General features: G+C 35.6%; 1 protein-coding gene across 1 annotated transcript in view; it reads left to right on the forward strand.

Moving 5' to 3' along the window:
* The first annotated feature begins 1,661 nt into the window (after positions 1 to 1,661).
* Positions 1,662 to 27,328, forward strand: part of LOC125240453 (basement membrane-specific heparan sulfate proteoglycan core protein-like) — a 205,089-nt gene continuing 179,422 nt past the window's right edge. Inside the window, 1 exon segment of the mRNA XM_048148348.1 lies at positions 1,662 to 1,812. Coding sequence (XP_048004305.1) covers positions 1,750 to 1,812 — 63 coding nt within the window. The 5' untranslated portion in view covers positions 1,662 to 1,749.

A 27,328-nucleotide genomic window follows, 5' to 3' on the forward strand; every position in this document is an offset into this window, starting at 1 on the left:
GCCAGAACCAAACTCCTCAAATCTGAACGGCACGCTTATAGTGACTTTGCCATTTTTATAAGAACAGCATGCGCTTACGTCTAGAACAGTGACATTTGGTACAGTGGAACTGCTGATGATGGTCAGAACCGAACTCCTCAAATCTGAACGGCACGCTTATAGTGACTTTGGTATTTTTATAAGAACAGCATGCACTTACGTCCAGAACAGTGACATTTGGTGCAGTGGAACTGCTGATGATAGTCAGAACCGTACTCCTCAAATCTGAACGGCACACTCATAAGTGACTTTGGTATTTTTGTAAGAAAAGCATGCATTTAAGTTCAGAACAGTGACATTTATTTATTTAGTTATGTTTGTTAAGCATATTGAGTTTTCAAGTCAAAGTTTGTCAAGCTTCGATTTCTTATAATATGTAAATATAATATATCGGATTCTTGAGGAATTGAGGAAACTCCTCAAACCTTAACGTTATACGTATATTCATTTGTGTTGCCATCTAATAATTAAAGCATTAAAAGCAGTTTAAAAAATACCTACACATTTCTACATAATCCAACATTCGCAAGTAACTTTCACCAGAACCCGAAAGGCGACGGTTTTTTTTTCTTAAAAATTATTTAGAAACAAAGTCTAGCCTTAATATTAAGGTTGTCAAAAATTACGCAGATACAATATTATTTAATCTGTGTATAAAATCTTAATATTCCCGTACGTTCTGAGTTCGTCAGTTTTTTTAAGTCGTCGGTAACATAAGAAAACATGATTGAAAACATTGTATGAAATTACTTTGCACTCTTGTGGGTAAAATGCAACGTTGTCATTTGTTTTTGAAGTATCAAGAGAGCCTCTACTAGTTGGTGTGGTGAAATAGTAAGTACATTACTATACAAGTGCGGAGAAGAGGAAGTTCAGAACGAGTGGCTATAAATTAACTATATCGACACCAGTTACGAATTTCTTCACCAGTTATGAAATTTCTTTTTTCTGCAGTTGTATCGTAATGCACTATTTTATACCTATTCGATAAGTTCGAACATTAGTATTCAAATCATATTCATTACGTCACGATTTTATATTTACCATATAAAAATAGATAGAAAACCGGGTTGCAGTATACTAGGCGTTTACAGGCAAGTAAGCGAAATGCGATGATAACAAATCACTGATTCACATTTCAAAATTTTAATAGTCAAAAGCACCCTTTGCATTTTCAGTTAAGAGCTGATTTTTAAACAATCATGGTATCGCAGTTATGACGTTTCGGTTATGGTGATGTCCCGATGTGATAAGCGCAGGAGTGTGAGGTCATGGAACTTTGCAGGACTGAGGCTCAGACTTGTTCGCGAGAACGAGACAAATTCGCACCTTTCCGATGCTAATATAATTATGTATTATATTTTAGTCAAGTAATTGGTGCTTACCTCAACGCTCCAAAATTATTACACAAACCAACCTACGTAGAATAATAGCACTTATTTAGTGTTGTTTGGATCCTAGAAGCAAAGCTACGCTGTTAGCTATTGAATTTCATGCAAGGTACTTATTGTGAACAAAGCGCATTCCGAGGCTGCGTAGGCCGACGATGCATGTAGTCGGGTGATGTGTGTGGTAAAGCTGAGCGCAAAGTTAGCGAGTCGACGAGCCCGTCATTCGCGGCTCGGCAGCGGCGCGGCGTAGTCGGTGTCGCGCCCTAGTAAACCTCACACTTCAACATCACCCGACTTTTGCTGTCAGCGGTGTACTACCATGAGGGCTGGAGGGGCCCCTTTAGCGGTCCTCCTGCTCATCTCCGCTTCCCTGGTAATAAAGGTAAGTCAGCTTCGGTACAATTTCAACTGCTCATGAAGTTAGTTAACGTGCGCATGCCGGCGATGAAAATAAGTTTGCAAAAACTTTTTTAGGATACTTTTGTTTTCTTTCGCCAATAAATTAAGACACAACGTTACCACAAAAATGAAAATCATAAAAGATTTAGGTTTACTCGCAACTTTATCGACTAATATAAGTATATACATAGATGTAGTTGCTTACTTACATTACAAATTATACCGGCGCCGGTGGCAGACTCAATATTTGTTAAATGTTGCCTATTATATTATAAATGGTTTTATACGAAAGTAGACCAAGTAACTTCGGAAATTATAACAGGTAAGCATTACAATATAAATAATTATTAATCAGCGATAAAGCTTGCGAATGTATGTTAAACTCATTTGAAAATGGTCAATGAGAATGCCGGCTTTATTTAAATTGCCAGAAATGCTGGACATCGAACTAGACGATAACCTACCGGTAGGTAAATGTTGATAAACCGACATTTATTTTATTTGGGACTAGCGATAAATACGTTTCGCTGACTTTGGGTTTCATGATTTATATTTTTTAAAGATATCATCATTATACCTACACCAATAGTTAATATACATGACTTGATCTATTGGTCAGTAGGTATTCTGTAAAATTCTTACGAAATATTTAGTTATATGTGTATTGTATCTACATGCGTCGTTTAATTGACTTTATACTAGACTACATTTATTTTAATGTCGGTGAAAAATTGCTTGACACTTTGCCGCGCGTCTAGATGACATTTTAAAAATATTAATAATTGATTTATATTTTCTTTGTACCTTAAAATAATGTTGAGGAACAGAGAAAACCTAGAGTTTCCTTCTGATCATATTTGTCTTCATATCTATTCTATCTGTTGTCGTATCAAAATATAATTTGTACTTATTGTAATTTGTCAAAAGCCCTCCCTTTAAAACACCGTTTTTTAAATGTAGTAGATATTTGTATCCATTGCAATAAAAAAAATATTGATTAGGCTGACATTAAGATGTTCTCCATTTTTTTGTTGGTTGATTTATTGTTAAAGAAAACCTTTAGCATCTGTAAAACTGAAGTTAAGTTATTTTTAAAGAACGAACTCAGGAAACTTTTTCTTTCGCTTTTTAGCCGTAAAGTTGGCGAGAAACCTAAAAAGGTTTGTTGTGACTTTAAAACGACTACATAATGTACTCTACCTATCTACCCTTTCTGTCGAACTGAAGTCAGAATTTAGACTTATCGGGCCAATTTTTGTTTTGTTGCCGGGTTCACTTTTTATTTTTGTAAATTGTTATACTTTTTCTATTCAAAGTCATTCTCATCTTCTTTCGATACTAATAATGCAAAATGACCCATTTTTTTTTAATTTCATGAGTTAATGCCCTACTAGTTCAATGAGAAAAGGGAATTCAGTAGGGAAAAACACCGAGACTTTCTCTTGAGGAAATGAAAGAGCTCATGATTCTTAGTTAAAAAACTATAAGAATTCTCACATTGGGAAAAGTAAGTAAATCAGACAACATAATAAAATTAAAAAAAAATCTGCCCAATCGGTCATGGGCGCACGGGCGCCCTACGCGTGTGTTTTGGTCTTATTTTGAATCGGCAAAATTCTATTCTAATTCATATTCAGTCCTGCTGATAATGAGATCAGTTTGTCTCTTTATTCCTGTTTTTTAATTTATTTATTATTTGTAATTTGTTTATATTGTAGCTTCACAGTGCCTTGGTGTTAATTGTTTGATGATATTTTACTTTTCATTATTATTAATTAATAATGATGCAACAATAATGTCAAGCCGCAATTGTCATCCAATGACATGTCATTCTTTAATGCTTTGGACTAGGTTTTGTAACTCTTTATTCAAAATATTTGAAAACTAATGTAAAACATCAAAACAATAAGTATATGTTAAATGAAAGACCCTAACAAGCCTCCACATAGATCGTACAGATATGAAATAATCATATTATGCAATAAGAAGGATAACTCGATGATCCTTGTTCATATACTACGCATTGAATGCAACGTAGTCTTGAAGTCTGTCAGTCATAAAAATGCTTATTGTTTACTCGTGTAGCTCATTCGCTTTTGCACTCGCGACTGAACCTTTATCAAGTTAATGGGAAGCACTCTCCGCCTCCGCACAAGCAGCCGCCTAACAAGCGTTCTCGCTTAAAAAACATGAAAATTGTGTTCACAACGAAAACTAAAACACTCAAACAGTAAGTCAACAGCTGACGTAAAAGAAACTAAAATCTGAATGGTATGCGACGTCATAATGAATGTTTTCCATTAATTTATTTGATTTGCCATAAAATAATAAGAAGCAAATTGAAAATAAAGTAGAATTTATAAGTTAAATTGAAAGTAATCGAAAAACTGAACAATATTTGATCTTAACTAGACATGTAGAGCATTGTCACATATGAAAGACGAATAATTTAGTGTGTAGTTTAGAAACACAATGTAATAAGTATATATCTTATTAGATACGACCCACAGTAAGTTTTCTTCAGTATTCTATTCATTCAACACGCACAAGTAAGAGATAAGTAAACAAACGTTAAACGTACATGTACATACGATAATGCAGCTTTCTGCGGATGACAGCAGTGAACACGTGATTACAAAAAAATCTAAAATAGCATCTGCGATCCAGTTGCAGCTTTTACCTTTTAATGCTATTGTATCAAGGGAGAATAAGCTGTCCGGAACCTTTATTCCTTAATTTTAGAAGGAAACAAATCTAAGTAATCCTTCAATGATCTTTTATCACTGCACAGCGACTTCTACTTACCCATAAATGTTAGGCTCTAGTGTTTTCGTTACCTAATAATTTAATTTCTGGTTACTGGTCGGTATGAATGACATCAATAACAGAGATCGTAAATTTAAAACATATTTTTACAAACGAGTTGCATTGCCACACTGGCGTATTGGGTATATCACTGATTTGCCCGTCCCGTCATACGCTGAGTTCCATCGCTTAGCTTATGAAATTCAATTTAGCATCTTTGCAACAACACATTCTTAAAAGCTTTACTTTATAAGTAAGCATGCATATCTTGCATTAATGTTATCGTTATCGACGTAAAAAGATATCCAGGTTGTAAGAACATTTACTCTTGGCCTTACACAGTAAGTTGCAGTTTAAATCTGAACGGAAATTATGCGTACCTAATTTTAACTTGATTGGTTTAGTCGGAGAAAATGGGCCGTTACAGACGGGAGGACAGTACAGACACATTAGTTCCTCAAAAAAAAAAAACATTTGTTCAGCAAGTAGGCCACAGGGGCACTTTTACGTGCCAACATTACAATAAATAATATGAATTCAAATAAAGTACGAAGCTACTATAATTAATAAGAGATGTATAGAATCTCTAAATGTCAAAGTACATCTAAAAATTAAACATTTGATAAAAAAAAACAAACTGATATAATTAAAAAATAACTAAAATAACTTTAGAGTTGTAAAAGACTCTACCTAGATGTCACAAGTAACGATAATAAAAATACTTAATCTATTTTTTTAGAGATGTATATGGTCTCCAAGAGTCAGAAAGAAAATAAAAAAATCGTACCGAATAAAGTGCCTCAATGTAATCTTACTCGTACTCTTATTTTAAATTTTTTCAAATAATTTTTTGAGGTACGGATTTACGGAACCATATAGAATGATATATTAAAGTCAATAAGGTGAGCTAAAATGGCCGCATATGGGTCGGTTTTAGCTAAGTTTAACTGCGATAAGACTTTTTTGGTGTCTATCTGTCACCTTATCATTTCTTGTCGTTAAGTTATTTGAGTTAACAAATATGAACTAATATAGTATTATCAAGGTCAGATTAACAGACAACCGACGTACGACGACCGGTCTGGCCTGGTTGGTAGTGACCCTGCGTACGTAGCCGATGGTCCTGATGGGTTCGGATCCGAGTACTGAGTGAGTTTGTGTATTCAGCAAATAGGCCACAGGGGCACTTTTACACGTCACATGTACATATTTAGAAAATATTTAAAATTGAATTGAATTATATATGATTGATAACTGATAACTTATGAGCATATTTTTCCCGAGCCATGGTTGATTTTAGGTATGTCATATATACATAACATAACATATAATCACGCCTGTATCCCATAAAGGGATAGGCAGAGCACATGAACTACCAAGTTTCAGTGCCACTCTTGGCAAAAAGGGGTTGAAAGAAATCCAAATTGTGACATTGCAGTGACAGGTTGCCAGCCTCTCGCCTACGCCACAATTTAACCCATATCCCAAGTCGACTTCTACGACACCTACGGGAAGAAAGGGGGTGGTGAAATTCTTAACCCGTCACCACACGGGGCGATATTATGTCATATAAGTCTATTATATAATTTTTTTTAATCGTCTTCTAAGGTTCTTTTCCTGTAATATGTAATACAGTAAAAAAACCTTTTCCCCTCACTAGCTCGGAAACACGTGTTTTGTCCTTTAATACCAGCGGGTAAAAACGCATTTTATCCACTAGTGGGTAAAGTAATTTGACCTTGAATAAAGTCAAATTAACTGCTTTAAAATTGACAAAAGTAGTTGAATCTAGTAATTAAGATGATTTACCACCCGTGGAACTACTGGAAGCAGTGATAAACGCATTTTCTTGCGTTGTAGTTTCCTCGCTATAGTGAGGGGAAAAGTTTTGTGTTACACTCGGGTGCAAATGTATTTTACTTCTCGTGTGTTAAAAAACTCGCAAGTTCAGGATTCTATTCTCGAACCACTCCCTTCGCTCGTGGTTCAACTATAGAATCCTTTCACTTGCTCGTTTTTCAATTCCACACTCGGCGTTAAAATACAACTTTGCCCCCTTGTATAACAAATAACTATTTCCCCTCACTAGCTCGGAAACACGTGTTTTGTCCTTTAATACCAGCGGGTAAAAACGCATTTTATCCACTAGAGGGTAAAGTAATTTGACCTTGAATAAAATCAAATTCATTGCTTTAAAATTGACAAAAGTAGGTGAATCTAGTAATAAAGATGATTTACCACCTGTGAAACTACTGGAAGCAGTGATAAACGCATTTTTTGCGCTGTGGTTTCCTCGCTATAGTGAGGGGAAAACTTTTGTGTTACACTCGGGTGCAAATGTATTTTACTTCTCGTGTGTTAAAAATCTCGCAAGTTCAGGATTCTATTCTCGAACCACTCGCTTCGCTCGTGGTTCAACTATAGAATCCTTTCACTTGCTCGTTTTTCAATTCCACACTCGGCGTTAAAATACAACTTTGCCCCCTTGTATAACAAATAACTATTAAGTAGGTACTTATGGAAGTAAGGAGGAAATTTAAATGTTGAATGTATATTCAATATAAACGAATAAACATGATTTCATTCCTTGGTGCGTTAACATTACAAGTTACTGTAATTAATTTAATTTTCGATATGAAGAATTGCATCCAAGTACATCCAAGTACATCCAAGAAAGCCGTGCTCAGGTTTCGACACACCCGGAGGTCATTTTCATACTAGCGATAGCGTAGACAGTCTAGAGCAAGGGTACCAACTAGGTACATCAGAGGTCCGGCTTTTTAAATATTTGACTATCGTTTTCGGTTTCTGAATTTATGAAATAATCAAATACCTACTTTGCAGCGCAGTATAGGTCTGCGTTCCGGATCTGGGCCGCAGCCCGTCATTTGATGACTCGTGGCGTGGCGTAGACCGTCCATAAAACCTTGTTTCTATGCAAAAGGAAAATACCGGTTATCATTATGTTTACTTAAACGACGCTAAAAACTGAGCCATTACCATGAAAAAAGTGCCATCTTCAGTTCAGAGGGTTCTGTGTTCTGATTATTACAAATTACAATATAGTGTATTTCTTTATTAACAAAATACATTAAATTTTAACTTCTGATTAGCAGAAACGTCTGCAATCGATGCCGTTAGGCTTAGAATAAATTTAAAAGTGGAAAATGTCTGCCTTGGGTGAGACTTGAACTCACGGCCTCTGGATCGATACTCCAGCGCTCTGCCAACTGAGCCACCAAGACTTCAACCAAGCCAGCGAAATTTTCCACTACTAAAACCAAAACCAACCAAAATACATTAAAACCAAAAACTATAAATTTTTCAATTGGCATTAGTTCAGTGACACTTGAAAATTCACCGAATGACGGATACTATGTTCGCAAAATATTTATGAATATAAATAATATATATATTTTTACGTATATAAAATTTAAAATATATATTGTGTTTAGAAAGAACTGCCGTCCAGTATTCTCTTTTATTGTTCTGGTGCCGTAGCCGAATGGCATTTCTCCGACGCGAAACGAAAACGAAACGCCGCGAAAGGTAGTCTGGCTCTATCGCGCCAATGCGTAAGAGCGATAGAGATAGATATCTACGAGCGTTTCGTTAAGTGAGCGTTTCGTGAGCGTTTGTGCCATTCGGCTACGTACCCAAGTTTTAAATACAGTGTTCGTGTCTGGGTATAGGGACTTCCCTACGGTGTTTCGCTATGGAATCCTAAAAAGTACATTTTATCTTATCTATCGAATCGACATCGCGGTTTCGTCGATCGTTATAATAATTTGACATTTACCATGGCTTGCAGGTTTATGCAGGTAATAAGTAATAATAATTACATGTCCTGTAGATATCAAACTAATTCTACAACTCCAAATCTATAGTGTATGTGTCTCACTCCATGTAATAAATACTCTAGATGTCTGCTATAGACAAATAATTTTTAGGTACACTGGTATTATCTAAATTTACATATTCTTAGCCAAGCGTCTCTAGAACCTAACAATGTGAAGTTGTATTTGAGAATGATTCTTTTGTTTTCTTTTTTCAAGTTTAGTTACCTGTACGAACAACTGAACTAATACAAACCCGAATAAAGGAAGGTGCCTATTCTAATACAAATTTATTTTACTAACCACGTCTGTCCAGTTGTCAGTAGCTAGACAAAATTCAAGTAAAATAAAAGTGTTATGCAAGTGATTGCCTCGTCCGGGGTTATCCTGGGTGTTATCAGTCCAAGACTCAATCCCACATTTTCAGTCAGCATACACGTAGGTACATATATGCGATAAATTAACGAATATAGTTACATTTTTGGTACACTTATCGGGCCAGTTTATCAAAAGTGACCCAGCACTAGCGCCTTGCACAATACTTGTCGATAACGATGCCAATTTGCTTGTATCATGAGACAAATGAAGTCATTAAACACTTAGGGCTGGGAGTTGGTCGTAAAATATAATAATTAGGTTAGTATTGTTTCCTGTGTTTTATTAGTTTTGCGGACCATACCCTCGTAAGTGTAAGTAAGTGTGCGTTATATATTGAACTTGCAATTTAACCCTTTCACATTGAAATTTTTATGATATTTATGATTATGATGATTTAAGGTTACATAAAATAAGTTTTTCTTCTCGTCGACTGTAATCTGTCTATTAGAACACCACAGACTAAACTATAAGTGCTAACTTTTCAGTGTTGGATACTCTATGGCAGTTCCGACTCAACTATAATAATCTCATTATAGTTGACTTTAGTTAACTGTAATAATTTCAAATATAGAACTTCATACAATTTCTATACTAATTTGCGATACCTGGCAAATTTTTCTGCATCTGAAACACATTTTTTTTATCTGTCGCGTTATCGGCCAATCAGAGACGGTTATTACAAACAATTGGTTGCTAGGTAATTCGATGTTGATACAACGGTGAACGATGCTATTAACATTAATTTTAACTTGCATGAATGATGATATTTCTGTCCATTGATGATGAAGATGATGACTCGTAGAAAAAGTATTGTATACAATAGTAATATAATTAAGCTTTTCACTCTCGTTTTCACTATTATGGCCTAAACATGGTACTCGACTGAAAAGCTTTATTATATCACGATTGTATAAAATAATATTGCATTTTAGATGAGGCCTTTTAAAGGGTTATTTTGGGACAAATCTTATACGTATTTTTTTATACTACGTCGGTGGCAAACAAGCACACGGCCCGCCTGATGGAAAGCGGTCACCGTAACCTATGGACACCTGCAACTCAAGTAGTTAACAAATTATAAAAATGCGCATCATATATTTACATAACATGAACAATATCTAAGTTAAAGGTAAAGGAGGATTGGACAGATCACGTCCGCCGAATGTCCTCTCCCGATCCCAAACTTACCTATAGTCACAACAAAGATAATGCATATTAAGTAATATACTTAAAAAAATATGTCAAAGTAACCTTTGTAGTCGTATTGACTGCCATGTCTAGACAAAGGGATAGAACAAGAACCTCAGTTTGGACATTTTCACGCATGCCATTTTCCTGAAATGTGTTAAAAATTAATATTAGAGCCATTCAACCTAGCATGACCTAAAGGCATGACACCATCTTATACGAGCATATTTTTTCCTTACAGACCCGATATACTTTTTTTTCTGAGACTTTATTTCGTCCACAGATTTCGTCACTACTTTGAAAAAATCTCGTATCTCACGCTGCTCCTCAAAGTTAAAACGCAGTAAGTCGTATGCATTCCATACATACTTACTACGATTTTATTTTCATTGACAGACGAAGATACAAGTTTTTTAAAAAGTAGTGACGAGGGGCCCATTTCTCGAATGACGCTATAAGTTACAATTTACAAGTGGTAGTCAGTGTCTAATTTGACAATTTGGAAAGAGACTTCCGCTTGTAACTTGTAACTTTCAGTTTTGAGAAATGGGCCCAAGGTATAGGAGGTAGGTATAGAGGTATAGGTAAGGACATATCCCGGTGATTCGTCTAAAATCTCGGTACAGTAGTAGATATTCGCTACGCTCGCGGTATAATATTGGAAGGTTACGCTTGCTCATGTATCAATATTGGCACACCGTGCGGTTAAACAATAACTTTGCGCTCTTGTAAAACAAATAACTTTTTCTTGATTGAGTATTTGGATATTGGAAAGGTATTTCAGCATTATTTAAAAAAGATTTTGTATGTGAATTTGTTAAATAAAACCCACGGGGCCGATTTTTGAATCTCGGCCATTCGATTTCGTGAAATTCGTTCAATAATATTTCCACTACTAGCGATTTAAATTATACTAACAGAATCGAAAACGAGTGGCCATTACTAAAGCCTGTCAACCAAATTTTGGCAGTAGCAATGTACATCAAACTAAAGTATGGTATCCCTATGAAACGAACAAAAACCAGCAATGTACGTCGAACAGCCACAGATATTTTTTTTTCAAGGGGCTCGCTCCTTCCTTACGAATTAGATAATGTATTAAAAAGGGACGGATATGTGCTAGTTATTTCTCTTTTTGGTAGGGTGGAGATTTTCACAGATAAGATACAAATGACACGCGAATTTCCACCGATTTTCAAAACTAGTGTTGCTAGCCCGCGATTTTTCAAATTTGCCGCCTTTTTCTAGTGACAAGATTTGGTTGACGGTCTATAGTTTTAAAATTACTAGCCGTCCTTTTTCAAAAATAGAATCCACAGACTTTCGAATGGCGAATCCGAAATTCAAAAATCGATCACCAGAAGTACACTGTGTGAAAAAGAAGTAAAGTGTGTTGATGAAAAAGTTAAAAAAAAAACATACTACAATAACAAAGAAAAAATAGTCGTCGGTTAGTTAGTAAGATTAGGGAACTGGGAATTTTATCACAAAATTGTGATAACACAGGCGACCTACATCTCGCGGTTGCCTAACCTTAGTGCAACGGATGTGTAAGCAGTTGTTTGAGAGGCTGCATCATGCAATCAAGTATCTTCGTCGTAGAGCCTATTGAATTGGAATTATGTTGCTGAGCTTATTTAGGTTTATGCATTTTATATGTTGCATTGCCCGAGAACTCTAGTTGTAGATGTAGGCGTCTAAGACTGCCAGTAGGCAGTCCTACCTGTAGGCCTAGCACATGATGGCCGCGAGAGTATGTCGCCGCGATATAGATGACGCGTCTTCTTCTAACTGTATTAATGACATAAGGACGGGTAGTCTATCTCGCGGCGACATACTCTCGCGGCAATCATGTGCTAGGCCTACAGGTAGGACTGCGTTGGATTTGCCTGCACCACCCCACAGATACATAGTCTGGGAGAGCCGGCGGACAGTCGCCTGTTATTTACAGCGCGAAATAGCGACATGTTTTGACAGTGAATTAAATAAAATAATGAAAAACTGCAGGTATATTAAACTAGCTTTTTGCCCGGGGCTTTGCTCGCATTAAATTCGGTAATTGCGGAATTCTCCATACAAACTTCTATCCCCCATTTTAGGGAAGTGGAGGGTATGAAAAAGACAAAAAGTAACCTATGTCACTCTCCATCCCTTCAAATATCTCAACTTAAAAAAATACGTCAATTCGTCACTCCGTTTCGCCGTGAAAGACAGACTAACAAACAGACACACACACTTTCCCATTTATAATATTAGTATGGATTATGGCAATCATTAGTTATTTGTTTTACAAGGGGGCAAAGTTGTTGTTTAACCGCACGTGCCAATATTGACATCCGAGCAAGCGAAAGATTCCAATATTGAACCACTCGCTGTGGAATCTTGAGCGTTTCGAGGGTTTCAAGGCACAAAGGCTAAACGAACTTTGCCACCAAGTGAAACACAAAGTTTTGCACAACACCGACACGAACAAAATACTGACTATAAAATATCTAAATCAGATACTTACATCAATTTATTCAATATTTAAAATTGCAAACGGGACTTAATCGCGTATTTACTATGTTTTAAACACTAACCTCCGACGTTTCAAGGACGGCATACACGAAAGTCCCAAGGAAGGAAGTCCCGTTTGCAATTTTAAATATGTGTAAAAATCGTGAAAGTTTGAATCAATTTATTCAATATTTATGATTCATAACAGGTAAAAACTACCAGTTAGCTTAAGACATCAAGTTAAAATTTGTAATTACTTTGCACTCTTGTGAATAAAATGTATTTTTGCTATCTGTTTTCGAATATCAAAGAGAGTATTTAACTGTTGGTGTGGTGAAAAAGTAGTTACTCTTTAACCAATATGCGTGTATTCGTAGATGATTCATATATACATGTACATTATGTTCTAAATTACAATAGTTATTTGTTATACAAGGGGGCAAAGTTGTATTTTAACGCCGAGTGTGGAATTGGAATTTAACATACGAGAAGTAAAATACATTTACACCCGAGTGCAACACAAAACTTTTCCCCTCACTATAGTGAGGAAACTACAACGCAAAAAATGCGTTTATCACTGCTTCCAGTAGTTCCACAGGTGGTAAACCATCTTTATTACTAGATTCACCTACTTTTATCAATTTTAAAGCAGTTAATTTGACTTTATTCAAGGTCAAATTACTTTACCCACTAGTGGATAAAATGCGTTTTTACCCGCTGGTATACAAGGACTAAACACGTGTTTCCGAGCTAGTGAGGGGAAAAATATAATAAAAGCTTAGCTGTTAATTTTCGATTCAACAGGTGGTTAATTAATTATATTATACCTATCATTATCTGTAGATATGACAAACAATAGGTATGATGACGTGGTTATCACAGCAATTTAATTTACATCAATTTGGTTGACCTCAAACTGTCTAAACATAATGTAATGCTAAAGTGGCTGGCACTTCAATAAGGTTTACGATGACTGTTTGTCATACAAATGTGCAGTTTTCTAGCAAAAGGTACCAAATTGTGCCTTAAACATAAGGACGCTCTAAGAGGTAAATCGTATAAGTATGCGAGCAAATTTCGACCTTATGGTAAGCGACAATGTGGTACTTTTTATTGAAAACGTCACAAATATCCGCTGACTTATGCGGCTAACTACTTCATTATGCAAAAAGTAGAATAAGTATTGTTATGACAAAGTGCGACGTGCAATTCTTAATTAATAGCGTACTAAAATATCTTATAAAAGATTATATCGACCATTAAAAAAACACTATTGTTGATACATACGAGTATACAACGTGTGTATTCTATACGGGTGAATATCTTAATAACGATTAGTATCGAACCTAAGGAGCCTAACTATATGGTTTTCTTTTTAATATAATAAGACTTTTTTTCATACATAATAATTCAGCACGCAATGTATTATGTCCACATCAATTAGCGTACCTACCTACCTAAACGTTAATGGCATGTAAAATGAAGTTGGACGGCGTACATTGCTGCTTGGTCAGATTAAAAAAGATAATCTCTTAATTAATAACACTTTTTAACAAAATGATTATCCTATACGATTCGTATGATCAGATACTATAACTGGATACATTATTCACCCATATGGACTCCACACGCTGTATGTTTCAAATCGGTCTTTTTAATGTTGAGTCATGAAAAATTTGTCAAGGTGATATTGTCTTCGATTACCGCGATAGTTACCCATGAAATAAAAGTATGATGGAAACGGATTATATCGCGTACATATAAGGAATTTACAATTCATCCCGACGTTTCGAACACTTTACAGCATTCGTGGTCAACGGGTGTCATTATACGCGATCAAAGACATATGTAACTCCGTATAGACGGATAAAGTCTAAGAAAAAAACGTACCTCAAAACCATAATGAAAAAGGTCCTTTGGGGAACGCTCGGCTAGATGGCGCTAATAAAATTATTTGACATTTTAACACATATCAAGCTAAGAATATGGGCCAAATTGTCAAAACTGAGGTTCAAAAGTTTTAAGCCTGTGTCGAGAGATGGCAGTCTATGCACTGTGATTACACATTTTACTTTGACAGTATAACTACACCGTGTTTCACTTAACACTAAAAACCTGAAAACACTTTGTTCAGAATCGAGAGTAGAATCGATTGAGCTATATCATGATGGGGGTAATATTTTTATTTAAATTAGTATTATTAGTTATTTTTTACGTGCCCATTCTATTGTACTCGTAATACAACATTGTGTATATCGCATTGCTAGAGGTTGTTTACCTTTTTTCAGTATTTAGGGGTATTAATACTGGCCGGTTACTTGGACGATTATTTTTGTCCGCTACTAGTTTGACGTTGTTTGTCAGTTTAATCTTAATGTTTGTCATAAGTCATAACAAATTGAACTCGTACCTAATTACAACCTTGTCATTTTAAATATTGAGTTTATTTGCTTACTGCGATTACCTGTCCAATTTGAAGTTTACTGTGACAAAGCTTTAAAGTGTTTTACAGTGACATCTTAGCTGTCTATTGGTAAACCTTATGTCGTTGCAGTAACGTACACAAATAAATAGTCTTATGGTTTATGATGGTAGTTGGCAATTATTTTATTGAGTGTAGAGCTAAAAGTCAAGTAGAGCTGTACAGAAAATTAAAAATTCAATTAAAAAAAAAGTAACGATCAGATTAAAAGATGAATACTCTAGATGAGTTTAAAAAAATAAAAATCAGTTGGGGTGTCTGAGGTTTTGAGTGATACCGGAAACACCGTGTATAATAGGTACTCGATCCTCTTTGTACGCGATATAATCCGTTTCCATAGTTTTATATTTTGTCAAGGTGTATTAAGAAGACTGTATTCACCCATGCAATAAATATGAATGAGAAACGACTTTTTAGGTCACGGGGGTTTTTTTTTTGGAATTATATATGGATGGGCCAATTTTTTCCAAAATTCCCCCCTTTTTAGGGTTCCGTAGTAAACTAGGAACCCTTATAGTTTCGCCATGTCTGTCTGTCCGTCCGTCCGTCCGTCCGTCCGTCCGCGGATAATCTCAGTAATCGTAAGCACTAGAAAGCTGAAATTTGGTACCAATATGTATATCAATCACGCCAACAAAGTGCAAAAATAAAAAATGGAAAAAAATGTTTTATTAGGGTACCCCCCCCTACATGTAAAGTGGGGGCTGATATTTTTTTTCATTCTAACCCCAACGTGTGATATATTGTTGGATAGGTATTTAAAAATGAATAAGGGTTTACTAAGATCGTTTTTTGATAATATTAATATTTTCGGAAATAATCACTCCTAAAGGAAAAAAAAGTGCGTCCCCCCCCTCTAACTTTTGAACATATATGTTTAAAAAATATGAAAAAAATCACAAAAGTAGAACTTTATAAAGACTTTCTAGGAAAATTGTTTTGAACTTGATAGGTTCAGTAGTTTTTGAGAAAAATACGAAAAACTACGGAACCCTACACTGAGCGTGGCCCGACACGCTCTTGGCCGGTTTTGTTTGGATTTGGAAATTTTCATGTGGTTTCCACCCAGAATCGCGAGCTCTTTCAATTCTAATAGGAGAAAAGAAGTGTCCCAAGGTTTTCCCCATTCCGTTACCAGTTTTTCATACACTTGGTATGGCGGTAACGGAATCGAAGGTTTGAAAAATTTATGGAAATCTATGGACATTTTTTTCTCCTGTAGGTAATGGTCGAAAGACCTCGCTATTCTAAGTATGTTACAATAAAAGTGGAGTAGACAACTTTAAAAAAAAATGACCCTTACTGACTATCAATTCGCCGGACGGCAACGGCAAGTCCGTTGTCCGTTTTCACACTATCCGATCCGATATTGGATGTCGGAAGGATTTCAATGATCGGTCCGACATCCGATATCGGATCAGATAATTTGAAAATGCACTTATACGGTGCTGCACGCCGTCACCGTCTGCAAAGTTACAGGGTACATGGTTACCGCCCGGCAGACAGAAAGGACGATGTCTATCATAGTGACAGTCTACATTGGCAGTGATAAATATAGTTAGTGATCATTGACAAAATTGGAAGCTAATTGTATAGGTACAATTGAAAAGAACTTAAAGTTTGTCCCGTAGGTATCTCGTCGTGTTTATGTTTTATGTTAATTGAATTTGAACCTTGTTGTTTTGTCACAGTTTGTCCTTTATATGTATTATGTAGGGTAAACTCGCCTCATTCGGTGACACCCCTAATTCGGTGATACAAGCTGTGAAGCACTATTCCGAAACACGAATGAGGCAAGTTTACCTTAAGTAAGTCTTTTAATGCATCCGTATTACATTATATTATAAAATCTGTCGCGACGCTCGGTAATCTTCTAATCTATTGTAGATCCTTCGTTTTGGTCAGGATTTCTTTTGTTTTCTCCACAATCTACTATCGACATATTTTTTATATCTATACAATTATAAAATGTATATTTTAAAATTTCTTAGTATTACAATTTGGACAGCTTTCTTAATCAACGTAAAATTAATTGGTGTATAAGAGAGGCTTAAAAATGCGAGTGGGGTGGGTAACAATTTATTTTGAAGCGAAAACGAGAATTAATAATATCTAAGATGCTACGAGTATTTATAGTTCAACTACGTTGCATACGAGTTTTCTACGACCATGGACTTACTTTTTTAATACTTTCCTGGATTTTGAAACAAAGTATAATTATGGCAGTTTGAAAAAACATGTCTACAGTTCACATGTTTTTTTTCTAGTTTGTTAAGTAGGTAGCAACATAAGGTGTTGTAAATTGGTATTTCCTTGTACACGCAGTACGTTAAAGGTGCCACAAACCTACGGGGTGTATGCAAAAAAGCGTTTTTGGGGAATAGACTGTTGTAGACTTCTATCATGTAGGGTTTTAAGTATCTGTGCTCGACCTTGTAAACGTCAAATATAAGTCCGGGAGTAGCAAAAGATATTTTTAACTTTTTGCAATTCCAAGTAACATTTTTGGGTTTTTCCTTCATAACTGTTTGAAACAAATAGAGAAGTTATAAAAACAATTGTTTATTTCTCTCAATTGGGCTTTAAATGAGCGAATCAGTTGGTATACATTTATAAATAGGTCTGAAGTCGAATAAGAGCTCATTGTATTTAAATTGTTATGCATGAACAGAATGGCGCTGACACATTTGCGGGTTCATTTTGGTGGACGTGCAGAGAATCTTTCAAGAACTTGACCATATTATATGTACTATCTTGCACTTTGTGTAGGTATCTAATTAAAATATTCTAAGAATTATTTGATTTGAATATTAGCTACCAAGTCTAGCGAGTACTCGTTTTGAATTGATGTGGCAGTAAATTTGTGTTCTTTTATAGAACTTTGTCACTTACGTAAGTATTTTTTATGAGCTATGAGACGGTGAAGTCACAGTCCAAGACCTTGTGTTGTGTACGTAAGTATTTGTCGTTAAGACGAAAGAGGACGACTCGCGCGATATCGTCTTTACATACAAACCTACTCCTCATTAACCCCTAAATATGAACAAGTTTGAATAAGTTTTGACACAACTTTATGTATGATGTATTAACCGCATATATGCCCTTACGTTGATTTATAACAGCAGCAATCTGTATAAAATATTTTTTTTGTTTTGCTCCCATCTTTTTTACTATTATCAAAAAGTCTAAACATGGTAAATCATAGGTAATATGATAAGGTAAAAATATTTTACATAATGTTAACATCCAGAGGGGAAAATGGAGGACTATGCTTGTATGGAGAATCGATCGTCACCTTCCCTCTAAACGTTTCGCCGCGCGCCGCGTTCGCGGGCTGTCCGTTTGACAACGACTCGTCTCTCGGAAACCAGTATTTTTATAAACAAACTCAATGTATTTAATTATAAAACGTACACACACTCGAAATCATTTTTGAATTGGCCGTACGTAGTTTTAATATTAGTTAAATAATTGTTATAAAAGGCGAACTTTATAACGAACCAACTGAAATTTTAAATTAAAGTGTACGTAGATAGTGAAGCTGATGGTGGTGGGTTCAAGTCCAGGTGAGGGCATTTGTTCGTGTGGTGAGCACAGAACATCAGATATGAGTATAATATTAACGGATGTCTATTCAATAGCTGTATTTTAATATCCATAACACAAGCCTTGTTAAATTTGTATAAAAGTTTCCTACACGTATAATATCTATTTTACTACTCCCGTACTGTTATTCGTGAGTTACAAGGTCGTGCATAGAACTTTAAGAGGGCTTTCGTGTTAAAAATAGTGAAATCGCAACCGAGCGCTCGATCATACCGTGTGTGGTATCAAATTAAAGGGCTTTGCGAGTAGTTTATAAATATATATCACATTATAGGACTTTTTCTACTTGGTCTAACAAAATATGAGAAAATGTCCAAAAGTGGTAATAATTGTACCGGTGAAGGCTCGTTTTCAAAAAATTGGCAAAAATCAATAATAGCAATTTATAATCACTAAGGTATAACAGCAATTTAAGTAAACGTTGCAGATTAATTTAGTACAAAACTTACTTCGATGTGATGTAGATTTTCAAAGAAATTGTCACTTGATTTCAGGCAATTTCTGAAAAAAATTGAATTCGCCTTAGGCTAGTTTACTCTTTTTTTAAAACTTAAAATAAAAATCTAGTCTGAAATGATTGTGGTACAGGATATACGAATTATAAATTTACCCGTTTTAATATTCAAAATTGTCCAAATTTTACAAATAAGATCGACTGATTCAGCTCTATACGTGCGTTTTTCTAAACGTGCATTAGAGAAAAAATCATAATTAATTTAGTGAGCTAGTTTTCAAAAATCTAGTCTTATAAAAATCAAGATAATAAGATGCTCTAACTGGAACTTGAATTAAATAAATCTATTGGATAACGGAAAGTGTAGTATTTCACCGACTAAAACTATCAATTTTACATTCTTTTGACGTTTTTTTTGAAAGCAGCCTTAAAACCCTACATAAAAGATGTCAGGACAAGTCTATCTAGTCTATACCCTGAAAACATTTAGTAGCAGTAGCACGATATAGCTGTTACAGTTCAGTAAATACATTGCTACCAACTTAACAAACCAATTCGCAGAGTCGAGACTCCTTCGTTTTCTGCTGCGTTCATTGGCGACGCGTCGAATCGGATTCAAATGTATGAGAACTCGATTCAACTCGGCTCGATTCGTCTTAGTGGCCAGGCTTCAAAGAACCATACCATAGACAGTTTTATTTTCATGTTTGCACTCAAACTGCATATTCAAAATGGTAGGCGGTCCACCTAGATAACTAAGATGACTGAAAGTAGGTATTTGTTGAATTTATAATTTTCTTTCAAAATAAGTGCTTGGTCGTAGAAAAAGTATTGTATGCAACGGTGTTTAACTGAGTCAAAAAATGCTCGTGGCGTCTTTATTAACAATTTTCGGCTTCGCCTCAAATTGCATAAAATACTATTTTATGATTTGCACTCCTTATAAATATGCCTGATGATGTGTCCTGATCCATAGCAGAACCATGTATTTTCCTTTATAAAACCAGGATTAAATAAATAAAAATTGTTAATATAAACGTTACAATAATAACATTACGACAATATTACAAACTAAAAATTCTTAATAATATACCTATATATTGCTCCTGTATTTCGTTATAGGTATTATATCTCCACTTCTTGACATTTATGTAATTTCTACTAATCGAATAAAAAAGGATTGGTCGGTAGCACTACATTCAATCATTTGTAATTAAAAAAAATGTAATTTCTCCGCGCCGTTTTATACATTTTCTTGCGTCGAAATTGAAAGTTCGATTTCAAAAATCGTCCCTCTGACCGCGTGTGCGCACTCTTGGTCGGTATCGAAACCGAATGGCAGGATAACTGAGTCAGAAAGATGATTCTCGAAAAACTGGATTGGTGGTCATCCTGGCTTTACGCGCCATGCGAAGAGGTCAAACGCGGGATGTTATGTTCTTTTGTAACGGTAAAATAGGATGCGAGAAGGTCAACGTTTTATAGACTATATTTTACCACGCAGTTGCATGGTTGATGATCCATATTACAGCATGGTCAATTCTATTTTAGCTGTGTTTTCATTAAAAATATAAAATATGATTTTAACGTACCTTTCTCAATTGTTACATTTCTATAAAAATATAAAGCCTATTCATCTTTACTTGTCCTATGATGTAAACAAACGAAACGTCAAATATGATCAAAGACAATTACTAATGATTGGAAATGTCGATAAAATGATGTATTAACGATAATTTGTAAATAAACGCTGCTAACGCTATCAGAAGATTTTTAATTTTACGTCACACAATATCTTTGTAAAAACCTTTACAAGGGTGCTATAAAAAAATTGCTGCCGCGTGAAAATTTTTTTGTAATAGGGAAAATGGGCTAGTAAATGTAAACTAAGTAATAATTCGATTTAAATTTATTGTAGCTCAAGTAAGGAGTATCATTTTATAAAAATGGGTGATTGACAGTGAGTAACTAAGACTTACTCCCTAAAATAATAAGGAATAAACTTTTGTCCTGATATAAAATAAACACAAGGCTATTCAGCTCATCTGGCCAAAGGGCCTGCATTGGCCAAGTTCGAGGGCCCATTGCGTCATAGCGTGCGCCGGCGCAGCGGCGCGACGCGCGACCTATTTATGAACGCGACCGCGAGACCTTCCGACAACATCTTTATAAAATAGACATCCTAAATAATTGACCTAATTTGGTAAAATAAAAAAAACGTGTTGTTTTTTGATGATATTATTTAATTTTATTATGATACAGAACGAAAAAAAGGTTATTAACCTTCATGTGTTATACATACAAAAAAATATTAAGTAGTAATTAGTATTAAAGCCAATTCAAACATATCTTTACAAGAGTGAGACCAGCTTAACTTTACAGCGATTTTGACCACCTCGCCGGTTCAAGTGGCATCTGAAACGTTAAATTTCTATGAGATTACGACGTTGCTTACTTAACCCATGCATCGAAACAAGCAATTAATTATTAAACTTTTATTCAATATCTACTGATTTTATGTTATAAAAAATTGACCATGAAAAACAATTGACAGTTGCAATCGCTGACTATAGAGCCAAGAGAACGTCGCGTTCTTTACATTCTCCTCCACTTATTTTAAAAAGTGAACTTAGTTTCACCAAAAATAAGCGCTCCTCCAAATCAAACTTAACTAACATACTCGTAACTCGTTTAACTCATTAAGTCATTACTCATTAAAACAACTTAACATAATGTGTAATATTACAGCAAGAAAGATTTAAAAAAATAGTTGGAGGCGTTCGCACTAGCGTCTTTACCAACAATGGTCGCAAATATGAGGTTGGGGGACCAGCGTGTTTGCGGCAGTTCAGTAATAAACTAGATAACCTGATTCCAGAATAGTAGTCTAGAATTAGGTTATCTCTTTTATAAGTTGACAACAGTTCCATAAGCCAGCTCCTTGAACAAGTCAACTGATATGGAAGCTGCTATAAATATTGTTAAAGGAATTTACAGTTACAGCTAAACCTTGACGTAGAGCGCCTGTTTGATCTCTATTTGCAGGGAAATATGCCATTTTTTCTGCCATAGGATGAAAAACAATCGGTCGTTAATTCCGTTTAACAGGAAAAGAAACTAGTGGAGCTGATGTAAAAACGTTATTGTTTAAACTTTTTTAGCCCGCAACGTCTACAGTCTGATCAAAAAGAGTAGAAATTAAATGTGGCAACATCGTAGTGTCGTCCCGTTTTCTCACACATATTGATTTGAAAGGGATGACACTCATGTTGTAACATGTTGCAACTTTTTAATTTGTACTCTTTTTGGTCAGACTATAGGTATAGACGTTGCCACATAAGCGTCAACTACACTATAATTGACATCTACTACCTAATTCAAAAATAATAATTTCAAAGTATGTACCTATAAAATTTAGGTACAGTCAACCAATTAGAATCCTAGGCCACTAGAACCCTGTCGTATTGACACCGCGCTTTATTTGCTATAGAAGTCAGTTACACTTTTACTGTGAAAGGGTTCTACAGTGGCCTAGGATTCAGATTGGTTGACTGTACAAAAAAACACTTGTCAATTTTTGCAGCCTATCATTCTGTCATTTAGTCATTCAATTGCGCCGGCGACGTCGACGGCCTGTGTTCATTGTGTTTTATTGAACTAATTTATACAATTATACATAAGTGTTTAACTGCACCAATAAATCATTTGCATTTTATCTCACTCAGTGTCTTGGAAGCAATTTAGAATTTTATTAATTTTTTCATATGTTTCTTACACTGGGTATATTATTTTATCTTATATATTCTAATAGATAATTTGAGGGAAACGTCATATCATAGGGCCCATGCACATATGGTACGTATGTAAAACAGTTTAAATACCTGCACAAGCGCTGGTGGCCAAAAAGCGCTGGTGGCCTAGCGGTAAGAGCGTGCGAATTTCGATCCGGAGGTCGTGGGTTCAAACCCCGGCTGGTACCAATGAGTTTTTCGGAACTTATGTGCGAAATGACATTTGATATTTGCCAGTCGCTTTCCGGTGAATGAAAACATCGTGAGGAAACCGGACTAATTCCAGTAAGGCCTAGTTACCCTTCGGGTTGGAAGGTCAGATGGCAGTCGCTTTCGTAAAACTAGTGCCTACGCCAAATCTTGGGATTAGTTGTCAAAGCGGACCGTGGCAAATGCCGGGATAACGCAAGGAGAGTTTAAATACCCGCACAACCTGTTTTTAACCGCCTTCCAAATCTCAAGGGAAGGGGTTCTCAATTCGTCTGTATGTTTTTTATTTTTTATTTTTTTTTAATGTTTGTTCCTCGATATCTCCGTCGTTACTGGACCGATTTTCAAATTTTTTTTTGATTGAATGTATACATATGCATACAGATTGGTCCCATTTTTCTCAGAACCCAGTTCTGATGATGGGATACTAGAGAAATCGAGGGAACTCCTCAAATATGAAAGGCATACATATGAAGATTTTTGTGTTTTTAAAGGAACAGCATGCATTTACGTACGGAACAGTGACATTTAGTGCAGTGGAACTCCTGATGATGGTCAGAATGGAACTCCTCAAATCTGAACGGCACACTTATAGTGACTTTGGTATTTTTATAAGAACAGCATGCACTTACGTCCAGAACAGTGACATTTGGTGCAGTGGAACTGCTGATGATGGTCAGAACGGAACTCCTCAAATCTGAACGGCACACTTATAGTGACTTTGGTATTTTTATAAGAACAGCATGCACTTACGTCCAGAACAGTGACATTTGATGCAGTGGATCTGCTGATGAAGAGTGAGCCGCTCCTGGTTAGAGTTCCGTTCTGATAATCATTCTCATCTGTAAGTACTTCAGAATCATCCAAATTTCAAAATTGGTTCAGAAATGACGGAGATATCGAATAACAAACATTAAAAAATATACAGATGAATTCATAACATAATCCAACATTTGAAAGTATTTATCACCAGAAGCCCAAAGGAAGGCGGTTTTTTTTTCTTAAAAATTATTATTTATTTCTGTTTTTATCATAAAGCGACATACCTCTGTGTTCGCCCTGTTAATATTGTTAATAAACCTAAATGACGTGTCGAATTTAACAGAAAACAAAAAAAAACACGGTAAGCCAAATCTGTTATACAGATAAATCTTTCTATTTAAGTCAGTGCACCAAATTTCTTAGCTTTGCATTCAGTTATTTTTCGCACTCGTTCCTATGTAAGTATAATTTATGTCACAGCATTTTTTCCAATAATGTGACGTCGTCAAAAAGTAAATACCTACTATTAATTGCAACCATTCTTTATTTGTACCTACTTATTTTTTCGGGCACATCTACATCTAAATAATTTCTCTTGATGTTACCGCATAAAAGCCGTGGAGTTGTTAACGCCCATTTAAAAAGCTATGCTAATTTCATGGTAATCATCAACGACTAGTAATTATCAATAGTAGCTCCAAACCTTTACTCTGTTTTGCTTTTCTGTTAGCACTTATGACGTACGTTTCACACAATAGTAGATTCCGGTACACATGAGTAGATACTTATAGCTGGATTCCGGTTGCGTAATGGATTATGTTCAGATTACCATACTTTATTTTAGGACTTCGATGCATTAATGCAAAAGTAGGTGGTGCACTAAGTTATAAACATTTTGGCAATAGGTCATCGAACCGATATGTTGCAATTTTCGATCAAAACAAAAATATCTTAACTAAAATGTAAGTATTAAAAGGTACCCAAAGATTATGAGTACTTATTAGGAAACATTTCATTGATATTTTAATGTATAAATTAGAAACAGGCTATGACGGCGTTCAAAAGTCCCAAATTTAATACAATGGCTCGTTAAATTCCCGTAAGTTACTCCCAAGTGGCAAAGTCTCTAAGAGGGCCAAGTTAAGGCTCATTGCGGTAGTTTAATCGGAGGCTTACATGAAAAATATGACGTTAATTTGGTATGCGGCGAAGTGTTGGGGCGTCATCGCGGGGCGAGACAAAACCCCGTCGGATCGGGGGCTAATTGAGCGAAGAATGGTCGGGCTGCCCTCTTAGTATTCCGCTCGACGCGGACGCTCGAGCCGCGCGGTACTAACATCAATCTCAATATGGACGGATGACGGGCGGCGGAAAGCGCGCCCGCGGACAAGGAACCCCTCTTAACGTCTTGACCGCTGCTTTGTTAACATCGACGAACACTATACATTGATGGATCAGTCATAAACAGGCAGGCGGCAAACTGATATCGTTTAGTGCACCGTGTACACTGAAATTACGTTACGTTTTTACTAATATGGTACCCACTCAGTTCTGAACTCACCGAGTCACTGGCAAGAAGTGGTCAGCCTAGATTGAAAAATACACATCCGTTCTGTCTATAATTAGGTAATATTTGTGTATTATTAATTACTGTTGTATTTATCGGGAATGTTATATCACCTATAGGTGCAGTAAAAGTAGGTACAAAAGAACTGGCAATTTTTATGGACCTATGTATAGTTACGCTGACAGCAGTTTAATTTTTAAATGCAGTCATATGGTTTTCGCCGTTTTGTGGTAGGTATACTATTTCGCGTTCCGTACAGTCGCCATCTATCTTATAATCTATCGCTCTTGCGTATTGGCGCGACAGAGCCAGACTGCATTTTTGCGGCGTTTGGCGTCGCAGAAATGCCATTCGGCTACGGGGCCAGGGCGGGCAAGGTGCTCACTAATATCGGAACAGGCACTTTAACGCCTTGCTAATAGAGGTGTGTTCTGATATTTGTGAACACCTTGCCCGCCCTGGTACATATAATATCTGCATGATGGCGCCTGTAGGTACTAGGTACATTGTACGGTATTAATGCAATCATAGGTACCTATTAGGTATGGTATACATATATGGTTTTCGTTCGGGACATGCAACATTTGTAAAAAAATCTAATAGGTACCTATACACATATTTATACACACTAAGTACACTACTCTTTTCTATTTCGTTTATTACCTAAATATCCTGTTACCTAAAACCTATAAATTATTTGACGTGAATTTATTGGATGGGAGACAAAGTATTGAATTTATTATTAAATTGTTATTTTGTGGTGTTGGAATATTTGCACTGTGTTGGTAGAAAAATATATGAAGCCTTCGATATAGAGATCAATATAAAAGGGAGAAAACGGGGTATAATGTTTATATTATTGTTCTCTTTAAATTCGGTGACCACTGATCCTGCGATCAGAATTGAATAACAATGAAAAGCCCGGCATGATTTCAGAAGACACGACTATCCCATTATAGTATGAATTTATGTATGTTCTTATATCGCACGAATACGTGGATCGGCCACAGCAGTTTTCCAAGTGTTTGTTTGATTATTGTGCTAATATGAAAATGGCTCTTTTACGCATTTAGATATCAGAAGTCAGGTAGGTAAGAAATTTAGTAAGTAGTATTTTATGCAACCGATGTTTCAGAGAGGTCAAAAGCGAAGACGAAGTCCGGTAAACAACACTTTCTATCATGTACTTACTTTTTAGTTTTCTAGAATAATTTCTTGAAAACACTATTAAATTTACTGGATTTTGGCACAAAGTAAGATACTTTGAAAAGACATGTGGTTCATATGTTTTTTCTGGGTGGTGAAATGTGTGTAAATTTAGTTGTTTGATAAGTTGGTAGCACAAATACAATTTCACTCAAAAAATATTAACAATTTATAAACAAATAAACTTTTTTAATATTAAAGTAACATAATTCATGAAGTAGTAAGTAGTTACCTAATAATTTTCCAAATAGAAATATATATATTTCGCAAATATATTAGAGGTGAAACACATTAGTAGGAACAATGTAAATGGCACATCTGCGCGGTTAACTTTTTCTAGTCTATGATTGCGTCACCAAAATGGCGGCAGTCCGCTCCCGCTCGCGTGTTTGTAGAATATTCAATCTTAAAATATTATAGACGAGTTTTTTGTTTAATTTACCGATGAAATGTCACACCTTGACTTTTATTTGATTTTTTCGAGTGATTAGAACAATTTTTAAGCACACAAGAACGCATTATTCACGTGGATTGTAAATGAATCACGGCACGTCACTGCACTGCAAGGGCCTGGAGACGACTGACAACGTTGCGGTCCATGGACCGCAGTGGGGTGTGTTAAAAATTCTCTTAGCAACGTCGCCTCTAGTACGTAGTACATATACCTCAATGGTTGGTAGCAATGTAATGTAATGTCTTTCAAAGTGGTATTTACAAG

This window comes from Leguminivora glycinivorella, chromosome Z (genome assembly GCF_023078275.1).
Source record: "Leguminivora glycinivorella isolate SPB_JAAS2020 chromosome Z, LegGlyc_1.1, whole genome shotgun sequence".
NCBI classification, from domain to species: Eukaryota; Metazoa; Arthropoda; class Insecta; order Lepidoptera; family Tortricidae; genus Leguminivora; species Leguminivora glycinivorella.